This window comes from Molothrus aeneus, chromosome 3 (genome assembly GCF_037042795.1).
Source record: "Molothrus aeneus isolate 106 chromosome 3, BPBGC_Maene_1.0, whole genome shotgun sequence".
Taxonomy (NCBI): Eukaryota; Metazoa; Chordata; class Aves; order Passeriformes; family Icteridae; genus Molothrus; species Molothrus aeneus.
In genome coordinates, this window is record NC_089648.1 from 106293018 (window position 1) to 106311794 (window position 18777).

General features: G+C 41.7%; 1 protein-coding gene across 1 annotated transcript in view; it reads left to right on the plus strand.

Annotated features, from left to right (window-relative positions):
* LIN28B (lin-28 homolog B) overlaps window positions 1-18358 on the plus strand; it is a 93394-nt gene extending 75036 nt beyond the window's left edge. The window contains exon 4 of the mRNA XM_066547540.1: window positions 13237-18358. Within this exon, the coding sequence (XP_066403637.1) occupies window positions 13237-13606 (370 nt within the window). The 3' untranslated portion in view covers window positions 13607-18358. The remainder of the gene's footprint in view (window positions 1-13236) is intronic.
* Window positions 18359-18777: the final 419 nt, after the last annotated feature.

Consider the following 18777-nt stretch of genomic DNA (forward strand, 5'->3'; position numbering starts at 1 on the left):
CTGACAGTGTTTATCACACCCACAGTTGTGCCAATGCAATGATTTATGATTTTGTCTCAAAACTGGAGGTGTGATATGAAGCAAGCTAAATAAATGCTACAAATAGGGGGAAAAAAAAAAGTAAGTGAATTAACTGAATTTTTTTCCTTTGAGAATTGGCTAGCATTTTAGTGACTGCATGGATCATCACAGGGATCATCCTTAGCAGTTTTTGAAAGCAGTTTATATGCCTTTGGAAGCATTCTTCTTGGAAAGGAGGCTGTTTACTCAGTAATTATCTTCCACTTATTTTTACATTACCCAAGGAAAAGCTGTGAATGCAATGCAAAATAGTTGAGCTGGAGTCCTGGTCACTTGCTGATGGTTCTGGATGGTTTGCAGCATTGGAGCAGGGTCCCTGACACTCCCTGCATTCTGCCTGGCACAGCACACTGTTGCTGGCTTGTTTTGCAGTACAGAGTATGAAAACAGAAGGGCACCCTGGGAACTGCTCCTGATGCTGCCAAGACAGCAAGCAGTGGTGGCACTCACTGTGCAAAGCTTTGCAGGAAACTGGAATGAAATCTAAGCACAGTAGCTTATTGAGGACATTCTAGTTTAGATTTTTTCATCATTTAGAAAGTGTGCGCTTTCTTCATCTAATTCTCAAATCTGTGCTGCCTGCCAAGAGGGACTTGTGGAGGGGATTTCAGCATTTATGTGAAGTCCAATTAAGGTCATGATAGCCCTCATTTTCTGTGTAATGTTTCTGATGTAATTGAAATTACTTTTCACAACTTGTCTATGACTTTTCATGATAATAGTTGGACAGTGGTGAAATAGCTGTAACAAAGAGAACAGTTTTAAAATCAGGTATTTTATGCATTTTTCAGGATGTGCTGAATTCCTGCACTAGTGAATGGCAATTTGTGGCCTGATCACCACAGGGTTGTACTTTGTTGTACCATAACTTTCCTTGGTGTACCAGATATAGTCCTGAGGGGCACAGACTCAGATATTTTAAGCTATGAGGACCTTGCTTAGCTCTGCAGTCAGTGGGACTTAGGCATTTAAATACCTGTAAGCATTTGATTATATCTAACTGTGTCACAGAGGCTGCCTGTGACAGAGAAAGAAGTTTCTATCACCAGCTTCTGAGCCTGGGAAGGATGAGACTTTTCATAAGGGAAGTTTCTGGGCTGTGCTTGAAATCCAGAGTCCTGGGTGGCAGACACAGTTTCCCTTCATTTTGTGGTTATTTCCAGGAAATATGGATTTCCAGGAAATTTGGATATTTTGGATAGAAGGTTTGTAAGGAGGAGAGCCAAAGGGATCTTGCTTTGGAGCAAAGTCCTTTTAGGTTTTCAAGAGAGAGATTGGTTTAATAAACAATTCATTTGTTCCTGGAAGTATCCAGGAATATTGTAGGAAGTGACAGATTTCTAAAGGTCTGGTCCCTTGTCTTCTATGGCTAACACTGTTCAGGTGTGACTATTTCCAACCTCACAAAAGGCATTTGGTTCCTAGATTTGATGTTTAGGTGCCTCCAGGAGACTCAAATGCCAAATTTAACTTGCTGTCTGTGTCTTGTGTCAGGTGGGTTTTTACTGGACAGCAGCAACTCTGTGCTCCAGCTTTTACAGCTGAGTCCCTCAGGAATTACCAGGTTGGCTTCTGAGTTCTCCTCTTCACTTGTATGGCCCAAGCCAGTGAGAACACTTCTAACCTACTCAAAAGGTCCCCCAGTTCACCACATACCTTCCCCAGTGTGAAAGACAAGTTTGGATGCAAATCTTCCCACCATCAGCAGGTTGCTGTAATCTTCAGATGGTTGTTCAGCCTTTCAAGGAGGATTAGTAGGTTGAAGGTGAGACACCCAGGTTTCTCATCTTCACTCTTTGTGGAACGAGGGTCAGTGACCAGTTGCAAGACTGGGGCATTACACACAGTGATGGAAGCAGCACAAGATGTGGGGGAGACTGTACCTGACAAGGACAGGCAGTGATGGAGGCTCTGGGATTCCATAGGGTGCAGAGGGTGAAGAGTTCAGCTACAAAGCAGCTCCTGAGATTGGTGGTTTGGTTTTTTCATTGGTGCAGTGATTCAGATATCCAACACCCACAGCCAGAACATTTGTTATTGCACTCACTAAGGATTGTGGCACCCATGTGCCCCTCCTCAGGAGCAGCTGTGGGCAAGGACCCTGCCACTGGAGGACACTGCCACTGCTCCAGCCTGGTGCTGAGAAGCTGTGCTCCCTCACACTGCCTGCCAGTGAGCTCCCTCCTTCCTCAAGCGCTGAGTGTTTATCCAGAATGAAAAAAATGATAAATTCGGTTTGCTGTGAGTTCAAATCGCCTGTCTCAGCTGTGATATTTTAAGGTCTTGTGGCAGAAGGATACTCTCAATTTTTCCTGCAGTAGATCTGTCACTAGAATAATTAACAGCTCAATGAATAGTAAGAATTGTCTCCATAACCTTGTGGCAGTATGGTAAATAATCATTAAAGCAGGAAGAAGCTGAGTTTCAGTCAGGGCTAATGAAGTCCTATGGATTTGACATGTTATATGTTCCATTCCTAGCCCCTGCAGTATGTCACAGTCACCTTCCTGTGTATTCTAACGTGCCCCAGAGCCTGGGATCTGAGGAGAGCAGACAGGCTACCAGCATAACTCAGTAATCCTCTATTTTACTGGAAGTCAAGATTTTCCTTCCAAATTGGAAGAACTTGTAAGCAATCCCCTTGTAACCGTTCCCCAATTCTTTCCTGTGGCCTTTGCACACTTCACTGAGTGACTGCAGAGACACACATGCCTTCCTCCACCCCTACCAGTGGTCTTGATTTATCACTAACAACTTTTGGGCTTGCATTAAAATATGTTGCCCTTTCTGCCTCTGTGCACTTCCACTCTTAATGTACATTGTTCCTGCCTTGCACAGTGAGTGCTACTGGATAACTGGAGGGCTGTTTCAGAGTATAAATGAATTATTAAAACACAGACAGGATGCTGACATTAATCATTCCTCTGGTTTGTGACTGCTTTCAAAATTGTAAATTCAGGGCTTTCATAGTTGGAGTTGCAGCTTGGGTGTGAATTTCTGATCAAAACTACAGGAAGTTGGTTGTGCTGTGTTCAGTGAACATATCCACTGTGTTTTCCTGTGGCAGCTTTACTCAATGTCCAGCTTGTAATCTGTTCTTCCCCTGCCATGATCACAACTGAGGTGCTCTTATCTGAATTGTTCTTTGCTTTCAAACATTTTATTTAAGTATAGGGCTCCTATTTTATCCAATCTCCTAATTCAGAGTTCATCCGTTCTGCCAGAAAAGCTGGCCCTGGCCTATAAACGTCCTTAATTTTGAGATAATTCATTCTTTCTTAGGCTGAAAGGCTGAGCAAAAATGGGCAGAAGACACATCATTCCTCTACTCTTGCCACAATTCTTTGGTTTTCTTTGTGATTTATGCTGTGTTCTGCTTTCAAATGTTACATCAACCAGCAAACACAAATTTACAGGTGGAATGAAGGAGCTTCAGCCTACATTGTTCCCTGGCCTCACAGCTTGTACCAGCCTGACCTCTGCAACCAGCTTTGGCTGCTGCTGTGTGACTTTTCAGAATTTGTACACAGTGGGAAATTTTCTGTGTTACATTATTAAAGAGACCCGAAAATAAGTTCGGTGAAGTCATAAAAATTGCTCTGGATCTATGCCCTTGTGACTGACATCAGAACTAAGACCATTAAGATGTTCTGTTGCTGGGAACTAGCAATATTTAAGAAAACTTTTATTAACTTCATTGTTATAATTTTACTGCAGTGATATCACTTAATCTAAATAATCCCAGCCAAGAGGATAAAGTGTTTACAACATATAGGGAAACTATTTTTGTTCCATTATTTTTAACTGTACACAGAATTAACAAAATTCAGAGATATAAGTATTAAACATGCACATGAGATTTGCCATTCTGAGGCCAAACAAGGAAAAAGGATACACCAAATTCTGAATTAACAATAATTTTTATATGCATAAATTGCTTTATATTCTTATGTACACAATTAATAGTGAGAATTAACGATGAGGATTAATCTGGTGGTGATATAGGGCAGAATAGTAGAAAATGGCATTATTTCTCTTTTAATGCTCAGGGATCAGGCAGTGTGGGACAACAAGAATACCTGCCTCAGGTGGGAATTAAAAGCCTTAACATATAAGGCTTAATCCTGTTGCAGCCAAAATCCTCTTTTCACGCTTTACTGTTGCTTCCGCATTTTAATGTGAAAGTTACAAAATATTTTTTTTCTTCAAGATACTGAAAGCCTCTTAAAAATATGTTACAGAAAATGCTCAGCCCAGCCATTTAGTAATAATGTCAATATATGAAGCTAGTCCATTTTAGACATCTTATGATGCAAGTTGAGAAAAGTGAATAAGGTGACTGCTTCCTTTCTCAGTCAGTGCAATCAGAGTGATGCAGATTTTCCTTACCATTAAAGTGTGGCTATAGAGCATCTGAATTCTTTAATTGTTCTTGTGGGTATTGAATGTGTGAACTTACAGGTGCCATTTCAAAACTAAGCACCATGTTTGATGCCCTTTTGTTCCACATTTGGGATGGGAAGCCCTCCATGTGATTCATGTGACATGACTTAATCAGTGCCATTAGCTCTGGAAAGAACCCCTACAGAGATAGCTGGCATGGTCTCCTCATAGAGAGTGTGTCATAGAGACAGTAACCATCCCTTTGCTTCTGAAGAATGAAATGAAAATGTGAGCTGCTGGTTAAATCCTGCAATCCTTAACACTCATGAAGCCTGTATTCATGCAAGCCATCTAACTCAGTGTATGTAATAGGAGAATCCATTTCAAGGCCAGCATCTAAGTCAGTCCATACTTCTGTCATCAGGTATTTCTGAAACTTTGTGCATGAAACTGATTTATAGAAGGTACCTAAAGTCATACCACTCACAGCTGGTATTTGGGGAGGAAGAATAGGTTATGAACTTCCAGAACAACCTTTTTCTTCCTCTTTCTCTACTGTGGCTTGCTTCAGTGCTCCACCCTACTGCCAGGATGCCATTTGCTGTTTCCTGCTGTTGTGAGTTGGCGTCACGTGCATTTGCTGTATTTGTTGTATTTGCTGCTAATGTTAGTGATGAAATAAGGAACAAAATTGAAAATGCAATTTTTAACAACCGATTCCCAGTTACCTACTGCCTTTTTATCTCATCTGTGGATTAACTGATCAGTGGATGTGGAAACCCTGGAACCAGCTCTGCTGAGAGGCAGATAAGGTCAGGCATGCCTCTTAGCTCATGACCAGCACCTCACTGACCCAGAAAGAGTTGAGCCGGTTTTATGCAGCATGCATCCTTATCCACATGGCCAGGAGGCTCAAGGCACCTCTGTGAAAGGCTTCTAGTGTTACCGAGGCAGGCTTCTGTAAACAGGGGCCCTCAGCAGTGCTTTCAGGCACAGGCAGCGAGGTCTGCTCAGCCCTGGCCAGCCCAGCTGGCTCTGGCAGAGCGCTGCAGACGTGGGTGCACACAGCAGCAGTGCCCAGAGCAGAGCCCAGGCAGCCTTGCCACCACCACCAGCAACTGTGCAAAATGTGTACTTTAAAAAAAATTACTGCATACAGAGCTGTTCTTGTTGAAAAACTGGGTTCTTTTATTATTCCCACAGAAATTAAAGCTTACAAGGGAAATTTGTGGTTGAGAGTATTTGTGTGTGTGGTTTCATAGTGCAAAAAGATTTGCAGTAGTAGACTTACTTGAAATCATTTCATGTTTGAAATGTGTGATATATGACTGTTTAAAACATAACTTCCTTAAACCATCGCTGATTTTTTATCTGCTTTATCTGGATGGATTAAAGCCATTAAAATACACACATTCTTTCCATGCTATATTGATGCTATAGGAGCAAAACCATCTTTCATGTTATTTAGAAACAAAGCTTCACTTTTGCAAATTGTTATTTCAGGAGTTTTTAGCTCTTAATATAAAGAAAACCCTTTTGTTGTAATAAATGAAAATGCATCCAAATCATTCCTCCATGAGGATGAATTTCTTAAGGATTTTTGTGTGATTGTGTGAAAAATAATTTTCCTCCATGCCTGTAAAGGGAGCTGAGTGGATAGTAGAGATAAGGTTTGGTGGAAAGGAAGAATGGAAACGACATTGTTGAAGTTATTTTTTAAGATCTGCTGTCTCTGCAGTCCTTTTCCATTTTTGTGGAGAAAAAGCTGCATTTTGTGCTTTTTGAACCACCTTTCTGTTCCATTGTTGCTCTTGGCTGTAAAAAAAACCGAAACAAACCCCATCACCTTCCAGTAAAATTGTATTAGCAGATTTTAAACAATTTTATTTCCTCGTGAACTTAAGCTAAATTGTATCCTGACAGGCCTGATTTATCAGGCAAATGCCCCACGTTGTTTGTCAGCTTCTTTGTTGGGGGGAAGGGGGAGGGGAAACCCGAGCAACAAAAGACCGTAACCTATTGATAATACTTCTGTGATACACTGGGGAAAATAGATTGATTTAGAACTAACCACAGAAAACTAGTCGATCTGATGAGTTTACAACAGAGCATTTTTATTTATTTATTTGTAACAAGAGTAAACATCATCAATATTCCACCCTGTGTTATTGGAAGCCTCGCAGACAGTGCGGGTTTGTGTCAGCGTGATGGGGCTATCTGTAAAATAAAAGAAGGCAAGCTTAAAAAAAAAGGAGGGACCTTGTTTTACTCACAAAATGGAAAGTCTTGGATCTCTGGTACATTATCATGAGTTGTAGGATTCACAGGACAAATAATAGATGGGTGAGAATTTTTATTGTATTTAATCTTTTTTTTTTTTCTTTAAGAGGTCATCTTTTTTTTATATTCCTGTTAAATATCTCAAAAAGCTAGTAAAGCACAGGAAATTTTCTAACTGAATTTCACTGAAGAACGCCAGCCTGCAATTAACTTTCCCAGCATGTTGCCTCTGCACAGTGTTTTGCATGAACGAGAAGTTCAGGGTAGCAAATACTCACAGGACCAACACAAATCTAAATGTGGCACCAGTGTGCCATTTTCTGCATTGACAATACGCTGTTTAACAACATTCTTGATTAAAAATACTTACAGTTTCAAAATTAAACTGATTTTTTTTCCCATGGATTGATAGATGAGGGTGCTAGTGAGGTTTTCTTCCTCGTTGTAAGCCTGCTTGATGGACAAGCCATAAATGCTCTGATGAAGATTGTAAATATTCCTTTCTCTAGTTTATTTAACAAGATAATTTCACTTGACCTTAATTATTATTTCAGTAGTATTTCAGTATTCACTACTTTTAATTCTAATAGCCATTTAGAGTGTTTTCAAACTTGGCTGTATTCTCTCCTGCATTCAGCTACAGTTTAAGAATTAAAGGTTGATAACCAGTGGTGTAAACCCCAGCAATGCACGTGTGAGCAGAAACATCCCATCCATTTCCCTGTCAGAGGGCACGAGCAGAGTGTACATTCCACTCATCTTCTGTGTGTCTTGTTAGCTCACCAAAATGCTTTGGGTAGAAAGGAGCCTTAAAGCCATCTAGTTCCAACCTCCCCTGCCACGGGCAGGGACACCTTCCACTAGACCTAAACTAGGTTGTTTAGAGTCCCATCCAACCTGGCTTTTCAAGCTGCAGCACAGACAATTTGAAATTAGCAGATGCTCAATAGTCGGGAAGATCCTTTCTGAGGATCCTCCAACACCTGCTGAGGTGTGGGAGGTCTCTCTCACTTGTCCCAGGTGGTATCTGAGCAAGCACCCTGAGCTTTTTTAAGTGTCACATCCAGATAGTGAGAATCATCCCTTTGCAGTATTTCATGGCCTTATTTTCATGACAAGTCACTGTAGCCTTAAACAGAGGAACTCTTAGTTATGTCTAAGACCCATTTCTCTGTTAGATCATGGATAGTTTAACTTCCCTTTACAGCCATTTACAAAATAGAATAATTGAAGTGATCTGCTGCCTGTTGCATCTGCCTTTCTTTAGGTATGTTGTGAAAGTAATGGCAGAAAAGGACAGCACATTTAGGTACGATTTTAAACATTTCCTTTGTGCTTTAACTGCACAGTTGCATTCAGTGTATTGTAACAGCATCTCACGTGCACACGCTGCCGTTTTCAAGGCATTAATGTTGCAAGATGGAGTATTGTTAGCCAAGAAGCATTTTTTGTGGTCTGATAGCATTCAGAAAGGAATAACAAAAGAGGAATTGGTGTGGGGTATATCCTGGTGAATTATTTTAGTCTTCCTCTGAGTGTACCCCCTTCCCTCCCTTTCCTATCCCTGTTAGATGTTAACCCCTTATTCCCTGCCTCCCCTCCCCCAAGTCAGTCACTAGGGTAATTTTACAGTTTTTTCTCTCAACAGATAACAGTCTGGGGTTACACATATTTTTTCTCTACTTGTCATATGTATTGATTGGATTATCATCTAAATTATATTATAAAACAGCTCAAAGAAGCAAGTAGTTGTGTTTAACTAGTCCTGCTTAACCCATCTGAGTTGTTACTATGGAAAATGTATTTGCAAGGCAAGGGTATTGTTGTTTTAAAAAGTTTAGGGCTGGGGTGTGCTTCCTGAGTAGGAGTATCTGATTGCTGGAACAAGAAAAAAAGGCTAAAGACTAGATGATATTATTTGGTTGTGAAATTGAGTATTTCTAATCAATTTCAGTCATCAGCTTTGTGCAATTAATTCAGCATATTTTATGTTGGAATCTGTACACTTCTGCTTCTTCATGTTTCCTTTAATATGTATAGTTTTATGCAATCACAAATCCATAGTGAAGGAGAATTTAGGAGGTTTTCTTAACCTTGCTATATGCTCTCTTCTTTCTTCATTAGTGGGTATTATTGTTTCAGCTTTTTTGAGAGTATTGAAATATAATGCTAGACAAGTTCCTCAAGGTGTTCCTCTATTAAGATATTCATCTTTTTTATATAAAAAAATCACCCTGATTCACCTTCCTGTCAGTGCTGTAGAGAAGAAAGGATTTCCCGTTAAGATAATTGCCATCTCTTTATATTTTTGAGCCTGAAGCTAGCTAGCAAATCATGGAAGCCTACTGTGAGAAAGACAATCCTATTTTAACAAATCCTTCTTACTTTTGTTCTTTGTAAGATTCTATTATAATTGCACATTTAAGGGCTTTTTGTGTTTTATTCACCTCACGGTAGAATTTACATATAAACTTGTGTTTAAGCTAACATACATTCTTTCCGTGGTGCTTCAGAAGAGAAGAGGTACTTGCTATGGTTGCACTAATCTGGAGTTTCTGAGAGCAGAGTGGAATGAGAATTGGTCAGTTTTCATGGCAGGATCAGCTTGTGTATTGTTCTGTGTATGTGTGTAGGTGGAGATGTGAATGTGTGAGCTCCCATGTGCGCATCGTGCTCTCGGCTTTCGTGACGTTGTAACATAAGTACAGGCAGCAGAGAGGAGCAAAGGGCTGAAGTGCTGAGGATGAAAGGGTTAATGACATACCTTAATGCCTGGGGATGGTGCCATGCTGTCATTTGTGGGCTCTGAGGTGGCTGACCACCTCCATTTTGGGATAAATCCCTTGGAAAGGGAAGGCGTTTCAGAGTAAGGTGTGATCTGTTCTCCTGGCAAGAGTGATTGACGAGGAATGAATAAATAGTTAAAAGAACTGAATAAATATCACTCTCCTCTGTAAGTCTAGGCACACCCTGGCTGGCACATAAATACTTTAATGTGACACTTTACCCAGATGCTTGAATTGGTTGGTAACAAAAAACATCCCCAAAAAACCAAATCAGAGTTTAATCACAACTGCTTGTGACAGAGTTTTTCTTTTACAATGACATTTCAGTGAAAATTTAAATAGATGCAAGGAATTACAATATTTTGCAAATAGGATGTATTGATTGAGTATATATGCAAAGGGTGAGAGAGGCTGCTTGAATGGAAGCAGGGGTCCTGACAGCAGGTTCTTTGCCAACTGGTGAGGTGAAATGGTCCACTGAATTGGATAACACAGAGCATGCCACAGTGACTGATTAAATTGATTTGTCCATGGCTACTGCCTATCCTGCTACTGAGGCCCTTTACCCTATTTTCAAACTTTTTTCTTTTTTTTTTTTTTTTAACTGTTCTAAATAGTTGTGGTATTAAGGGAGAAAAGAAATGTGCTGGTGCATTCACAGCCATAAAGTTCCATATCCTGAATTAAGACAAAAAACACAATTTCCAGAATGTCTACACACTCCTATGCTATACTGTGCTATAATGCATTTATCCCAGGAACAAGTACACTGCTAGAAACCAATGACAAAGGTAATAACAAACATCATTCTCTAATATAACCTAATTACAATCAGTACCACATCTGTGAATCCTTAGATGTATTTATTGGAAGGGGAGAAAGTAAAACACTCAAAAATTTTTACCTGCTGTTGTTTCATTTCTCTAATTGCAAAGCTTATTTCCTTACTACTTTTTTCAGAAGGTGTTAGGAAAGCTTGTGGTGGAAACAGCTGAATGCCAGTTAGGAAGACTGAATGCTGAACATACTGCCAAGTGAGGGTCACTAATTTGAAAATACCTGCAATGATTTGGCAAAAAGTAGTCAGAGGGATAATGTTCAATAACTTGAAAATTATTTTTTTAACCATAGGAGAAAAAAGCTTGATGTTTTGGTCTTAGATCAGGATGTTTGGATTTTACAATGTACTTAGTATGTCATTTCCCTTCCTGTGCTAGGGAAATCAATACTAAGTGATAATGGGGCTGGTACATGTTATTTTCTTTGTGATTCAAGGGAAGCTTTGTTAGACTGTGTTTGTCTTCATGGGTTAGTCTGTTGTATATGCAGACAGAGTAGTGTAAGCACAGTCTTCAAATTCAACTGAAAAACCACATCAAACTTCAGTGCAGTGGTGACATCAAAATGGAACCTAAAATACATTACTGCAGTTGTTGTAGAAGTGCAGAGTTCATTGTACTGGGCTTGGTTTCTTCTTACTCATTTTTAGGGAAGATGCAACAATAAATCGCAATGATTTCTGAAAGGACAGTGAAGGTCTGTTCATTATTTAACTTTTTAAAATTATTGGCCAGTCTTGTAGGACATGATGGCTTGCAGCGTGCCATGAGCAACTTGTGCTGGATTTTTGTTTGTCTGTGGAAATGAAGATATGATTGGTATCTTGCTACTAGTGATGAAGAGATGTGAAGTGGGAGGTGCCAGGGATTGTTTCTTGGAGTGGAATTACAAATATTCATATTTGCAGTCTTTTTTTTTTAATTATGCAGGTTTTATCAATAGCATTTCTTTGCAAGGTAAAGCAAATTCCGTAGGTGAGACTTCAGTTACACAAAAGCTTTGCTTGGATCAAACTTCTTGATATTGTATAAACTAGTAGGGTCTACTAAATCCTAGGTGAAATAGTCAAATGGTGCTTTGTTACTTTTCAGGAATCTGAAAATGTAACGTATCTTTATGTGGGCTTGATCCAGAGCACGTTGCAGTATTTTCTTCACAGTTATAGTTACAGTCTTTTTTTTAATCCTTAAGTTGACTCTACAGACTAAGTATTTGTGAAATAATTGTTTTTAATTGGTCGGTGGTTAAAGGAAAGCAAAAAAAAACCCACAAAACCAGGTTTAGTTTTTTCCAGTAAGGTTTGATTATTAGAAATGAAATGTCTATGCATTCAGTGCAAGTTTTATAAAACAAAGAAACAGAAACCATACAAAAGCAGCCAAAGTTGAAAAATCAGTGGTGGACATAAGGTCACCGTGCCAAAGGCGTGTAATTATTTCTTTGTATCGTATGTTAGAATAATGTAATCCAATAACTGGTGTTCCTGGTGTGTGTTACAAAGGATTCAGTAAGGAATTGCTGGAGAGTTCTTCAGGACTCCCCTGGCTAACAAGGTTAAATAGAAGAGGTTTTGTGGGCTTTAGCCATTTCTGAGAAGTGTGGGAGAAGCTGTGTCTGTGTGGCTGGAGGGGCCTCTCTGCACCCCTCGGCTCCCGGCAGCGCATCCCACGGAAAGTGGCACCGCGGCCACAGCCACGTGTACATGGGCTGGGAGTTTTGAGAGGAAACACGCAAACACAGATTCATGACTATTGCCGGGCCTTTACTGAGGTTATTTTGAATCGAACCCCTAAGTGCCATTACAGACCCTGTGTCCCCACTGGCCCGGAGCCTTGGCCTGTCGTGCCCGGGCCGTGGGGCAGAACCGAGCCCTGGGACAGAACCGGTCCTGGGACAGAGCCGGGCCCTAGGGGACAGTGCTGGGCCCTGGGACAATGCCGGGATCTGGGGACAGAGCCAGTCCTGGGATAATGCCAGGATCTGGGACAGAACCGGTCCTGGGACAGAGCCGGGCCCTGGGACAGTGCTGGGCCCTGGGACAGTGCCAGACCCTGGGACAGAGCCGGTCCTGGGACAGAGCCGGGCCCTGGGACAGTGCTGGGCCCTGGGACAATGCCGGGATCTGGGACAGTGCCGGGCCCTGGGACAGAGCCGGGCCCTGGGACAGTGCTGGGCCCTGGGACAATGCCGGGATCTGGGACAGTGCCGGGCCCTGGGACAGTGCCGGGCCCTGGGACAGAGCCGGGCCCTGGGACAGAACCGGTCCTGGGACAGAGCCGGGCCCTGGGACAGAACTGGTCCTGCGACAGAGCCGGGCCCTGGGACAGTGCCGGGCCCTGGGACAGTGCCGGGCTCTGGGACAGTGCCGGGCCCTGGGACAGTGCCGGGATCTGGGACAGTGCCGGGCCCTGGGACAGAGCCGGGCCCTGGGACAGTGCCGGGCCCTGGGACAGAGCCGGGCCCTGGGACAGTGCCGGGCCCTGGGACAGTGCCGGGATCTGGGACAGTGCCGGGCTCTGGGACAGAGCCGGGCCCTGGGACAGAGCCGGGCCCTGGGACAGTGCCGGGCCCTGGGACAGTGCCGGGATCTGGGACAGAGCCGGTCCTGGCTCGGGGCGGGCACCGCGCCCCTCCTCGGGCTCGCCTTTCCCCGGCTGCCAGCACCGCGTCCCTCGGGCCCTGGTTCCGGGAGCATCCCCGCTCGGCGCGGGACAGCGGGACGCGGGTGCCGGGGCTCGCAGGGACGGCGGGGCGGCCATGGCTGGAGATCTGGTGCCCTCTAGTGGGGCCGGGCCCGAGCCCGCAAGAAACCTTCCCGCTGGACGCTGCCTTGCGTAACTCCATCTCTGTCTCTGTTTGGTTTTAGATGCTACAACTGCGGTGGCCTCGACCACCACGCTAAAGAATGTAGTCTACCTCCGCAGCCAAAGAAGTGCCATTACTGTCAGAGCATCATGCACATGGTGGCTAACTGCCCCCATAAAACTGTCTCGCAGCAGCCCACCAGTTCTCAGGGAAGACACGAAGCCGAACCGCAGCCTTCCACTTCTGCCTTCCTGAGAGAAGGGGGAGGAACGCACGGCTTCTCGTCTCCATCGTACTCTCAGGAAGGCAGGCCGGAGATGTCGGAGCGCTCGGGCAGGTCACCACAGGAAGTGTCGTCGAGTAAGTTGTCTGCGTCGCCTGAAGAACCAAACAGAAAGGGGCCTTCTGTTCAGAAAAGGAAAAAAACTTAATGCATTTTTCATAATGTTCCGTTTTCTTTACCCTCTTGGGATGTCTACCTCATGCAAGTACAGGGGAAATAATTCATTATCAGTAGCTGACCTGGAATTTTAACTACTGTTGAGGAACTGTGAATGTTTTGTTGTTTTTTGGTTTTTTTTTTCTTTGATAGACAAATCACTCCAAACAAAATACATTTGAGCAGGGTGCATTATGTTTTACTTTCTGTGTGTATGTGTGAGTGTGCATGTGTGTGTATGTATGTGTACATATCTATAAATATATATTTTTCCATCAGACCATTCTCCAGATCCCACCAGGCATTACTGTGAAGCAAAAGTCACAGTACCCACCCAATGTTCCTGAACTCATTCCTAGAACCAGTTTCTAAACGTCTTCAGAAAGCAAACAAGAAAACCCAATTTTCTGAAATTTCACTCAGAAACAAACCAAACCTGATAAACCACACAAAGAACTGAGATCAAGACTGTTATGTGTCTTGTAAACCAAAGGATACTTTCATATTTTAAAGCTGCCATATGGTACTAAAGATACTAAGACATCCCCCGTACCATCAATTTGAATTAGTTCCTTTTTCATCTCCACAAAATATCAAAACCCTCCCCTCCCCATGCCAGTGCAGGACAGTTTCATGACTCAATATGACTCTCATTGCCACCACCCTTTGTTGGTGAGGAGTTTAAAGCTCCAGAAAAGACAATGAATGTGTAGTTTCTGTGATGGTTTCTCAAAACGTTTTGTTAAATTAATATGATTGTAACTGTAATTTAGATGTCTGTTGTGTAGGGGAGAATGTGTAAGTTGTTACCAAACGGACCCTTTTGAGTGGTGTCAGGATGCCATCCTGGTTAGCCATTTGTATACTGTGAACATTTAGGGTACCTTGGTGGCAGTAGTAGCCGCAGCAGCAGCAATTTCTCTTGGTCCCAAGTAGTGTCCCTCAATTTGAAGGGTCTTCCCCCTTATTTCCTGTTGAAATACCATGGAGAGAACTCCCTAGGGATTTTTATTGTTGTTGTTGTCTGTTTGAGTTTTCAAGAAAACAAAATGCAAAGCTAAGGAGATCCTGGGCTGAATAGAGACTAAAGGTTGATGGGCACTTGGGGTTGCTCAGCTGACCTCCCTAGATGAGGATACAGCATGGGTGCAGACCAGCCTGAGTGGAGGGACCTGCAGATTTGCCAGAAGCCCTGGGCATCAGCTGCTTCTTGTGAACTGGGGGCTGCAGCTGACCAGCCTTGGTCCAGAGTGCCCTAGGACCACACACTTCTGTGTGAAAGAGGAGGAAGATTGGTGGCCTCAGAGTGAGACTCCCTGGGCTGCAGGCCTTGCTCAGGGTTAATAGAGTTGGAGCCTATCAAAACTTCAAGTCGCTTTCCATTTGTAACTTTTGAATTACCAAGTCATACGTAAGATAACGTACTCTGACAAATCCCATTGTGGATGTAAGTTAATTAGAGAAACCTGTATAATCCTTAACATTGGCAATAAACACAGGCTGTTAAAGCTTGAAAGTGTCGGGTAGGTTTAAGCTCGGATAATCAAACTAAAGAAACAGCCTGCATGAAAGGCTACAGCGAGCCAAAGTCTTACCCTGGTAACTCCTCTGCAGCCGATGGTTACAACAGGTATGCAGCTGGCTCACTGCGTGGCCCTTCCCCTTCCCACTTGTCCTGCCAGATGAGACTTTTACTGGTGCTGCTGCTGCTGCTTCAGTGAACAGGTAGTCATCAAACTCCTCAGTGAAGGGCACAATTCTGAGAGAATTATTTTGTGTGAATTCCTTGCCAGTGTTTGCAAGAATCTCAAGGTTTGTACTGAAGTTCTCAGTAATGCTAATGCAAAGCTTACCTTTGACGATATTGAATGTGATATATCTATAGAGAACGTCCTTGCCTTACGTAAGGATAGTAAACTTATTTAAATTATGTAGACAAATCAAAGTGGCATTGCTTAACCTTCTAGTCGGTGTAAAAACCAGGTTAAACAGCAAAGATGCAAAACTTAGGTCACTTTGAAAATTTAAACCAAAGTTCCTTATAGAAATAGGCAACTGTGGATTTGAAAACTGGTCATTCCCTGTTTATATGTAAGAAGTTCAGAGCTGAGATAAAGAAATGTTTTCAACATGTGGATTTTTGTAGGTGCTGTTTGAAATCACTGTGTGCACCAAAGTCAGACTGAACTGCTAAGAGCACATACCAAACCCTATCTTATTGTTGAAAGCTTAAGGTTTTATTTTTATATATTAGAATGTTATCACTGTTACATAACATACTCAGGACAAAGAACTTTGCTCAGGGAATATACCACGTAATATTTTTTCTTTACAGAATAGTCTACAGACCTGCTTACTCAGAACAAACCAAATAGTCTTAGACCTTTTTATCTCTATATAAGTATTATGTACTGATGTTAGTAACTACCTCTGAGTTGACATAGACCTACGTTTCTGATAATCAGATCTCAGCGTTTTGTATTATAAGTTCCTGTGAAATAATGAAGTGGTATTATGTACTGGTTGCTTATGTGAGCATTTGTGTCTTTATATCCACAGGGTCTGAGTTTTCAGAGATGCTGGGCAACCACAGCTCCCACTGACTTCCAGTTGGAGTTACTGGTGCTTGGCTTTTCTAGGAGGGGAGGGATGGGGGATTGGGGTGGAGGGGGAAGAACAAAAACACAAAAGCATCAAGCCCACTTTGTTTACATAGGTGACAATAAAATTATTATTCTGTTTACAGCAAAAGGCTACCTCATATCTACTGCATGAACACACCTTTGTGCTGCTGTGGCCTTAAAGGTGGCTGTTGATCTATGGTACATACTTTTTATCTGTACTGAATATGTGACTGTTAGTTCACCACTGCAGACGTTATGGTAAATACTTGTTTAAGATGAAGCATCCATTTGAAATTATGAGACCTTTCCAAACATTTCTTTGAAAGTTTTTATTTTTCTGTCCAAAGGATTATGGGCACTGTTCACGGGAATAAATACAGCTCCAGAAGAGACAAAAACGTACATGCCTAAGTTAAACATATCGCAGCATAAGCTGCAGCAGGTAACTACTTAGCACTGGGCTGCAGTAGGGAAAAAAAATCTAGTTACACTCTTTCAATTGGCTGCTCCAAATAAGCAAAGAACCTTTTAAAGGAGGAGGCACAGACTGAGTTTGGGATTCTTCCTTCATGCCTAAGGACAAAATTAATATTCGGCAGCATTCGCTCAGGCTAGATTTCCCCCTATTCACCAGCCTGTCCTTGCCAGAGCACTCCACAATAAAACTCGTTTGAGGAGAAGTAGTTCAATATCTGCTCAGACAGATGTATTTTTCTCCTAACAATAGTGGAGATAAGGTTAAACCTGAAGCAAGAATCTCCCTCCCCTTCCCCCATCCCAAAATGCTCAATGTGATTTAATTGTAAGGGACATTTTGAGATATTTTTTGCTCTTCCCCAAGGAGAGGTCACAATATTTAATTACACGCTACAAAAAATAGGCCATGAGGAAGACTTGTATTTGGAGGAAGAGCCAAATAACTTTTTGCTGCAGTTGATGGTAGATCTGGCATTGTAATACCATTTGCAATATCTTGCCTTTAGCCAGCTTTCAGGGAGTGCCAAATACCACATTCAGATCCTACCTCTTCCTGTTGTAGGCCTTCTTTTTCAGCCATTTTATTCTGCACCAGTGTTATCCTGGAGTTCCTGCTTGGTTCCTGCTAACTTAGTTTTGTTAATAGAACCCCATTAAAAAAAAGTGCTTATAGATCTTGTACCATTCTTTGTAAGAAGAATTATAAAAGAACATGGGAAATCGCATGGAGTCTTTAATTTAATTAATTTATCTGTAAGAAATGTTTATCATAAAAATATATATGTATTCCCCTGTGCTAGATATAAAAGTAATTGGGAAGATGTGTACATGTGCAGATGCACTGATTTTAATTTCCTAGAAGTCTTAATGAGATTTGAGTATTGTTTTAGAAACAAGCAGAGCCTTGTTAAATGCGTCGATCTTATTTTGCTTAGTTTTATCAACAGCCTCTTTAAGATCCAGTGGTTGTGTTACCCCTGTTACAACTGTTGACTGATAACAAGAGGTTGATCTATGAACACACACTTCCTTTTTTTTTTGTATAAACCAGGGCTGTGTATCAGCAGCTGTGGCAGTATTTTTCTGAGAATGTTGAAAAGTAGCAAGGTATTTGCTACCATTGTCATTGAACCAAATGTATGAATATCTTTACAAAGGACAATGGTTTTGACTACCTCTTGGATTACTAAGTTAAGCAACAACTGTCTGACAAACATCACCAGACTGGCTTTAACTAGTATGTGTTGCTTGTGATAATAATAACAATAACCATACTAGAGACCAAAGTGAACACTGATTTCTATATGTCTTTAATACTGTGTCTTATCTAGTGTTTTTAAATTATCTTCTGTAGTATAGATTACCTCATTGTCCATTTTGACTTGTATGTTGTTTACAGGGTGAAATAAAAGAAGAATCACTTGAATTTTATGTTGTAAGAAAAAAACCTTGAGTTGAAGTTTTGAAAGTCATTTCACCTGTTTACTGTCTTGAGGGACTAAAGCACTGATTGCCTTTCTACATATCATGTATTTTATATCCTCATTTCATGCCTAATGTCTTTTTTTCCTGTCATTCATGGATATTGTGAGGTTGAAAAGAATTACTTGATTAAAAATAAAACATATAACATTGGCATTTACCGTGAGCCTTTGAGATTTGCTTTATTTGGTTGATAAAAACACACTGCATGTCACTAGGTAGTTTTCTTTTGCACCTATGCTCACTTAGTTTTGGGATATTACCTTCAGAAAAAATAATTTGAGTTATATAAGTCATTGTTGGGGGGGGGGGGGGAGGGAGGGAGGGAGAGAGGGAGATGTAAATGATTCATTCATCCCTGAATCATACTTGCAGTGCTGAAAAAATTGTACCCCAAAACCTATTCAGCTATTGAAATTAAACTGCAGGATTATAGCTTTTGGTACTTATTCTCTGTGAGAATACACTGGACATTAAGGCTATCAGACATTTAGACATTTAGGTTATTATCTCACCTGAAAAGCTTTTGGTATTTAAGCCTCATCCCATCTTTATTACTGCTTCCATAATCTGTAAGCTT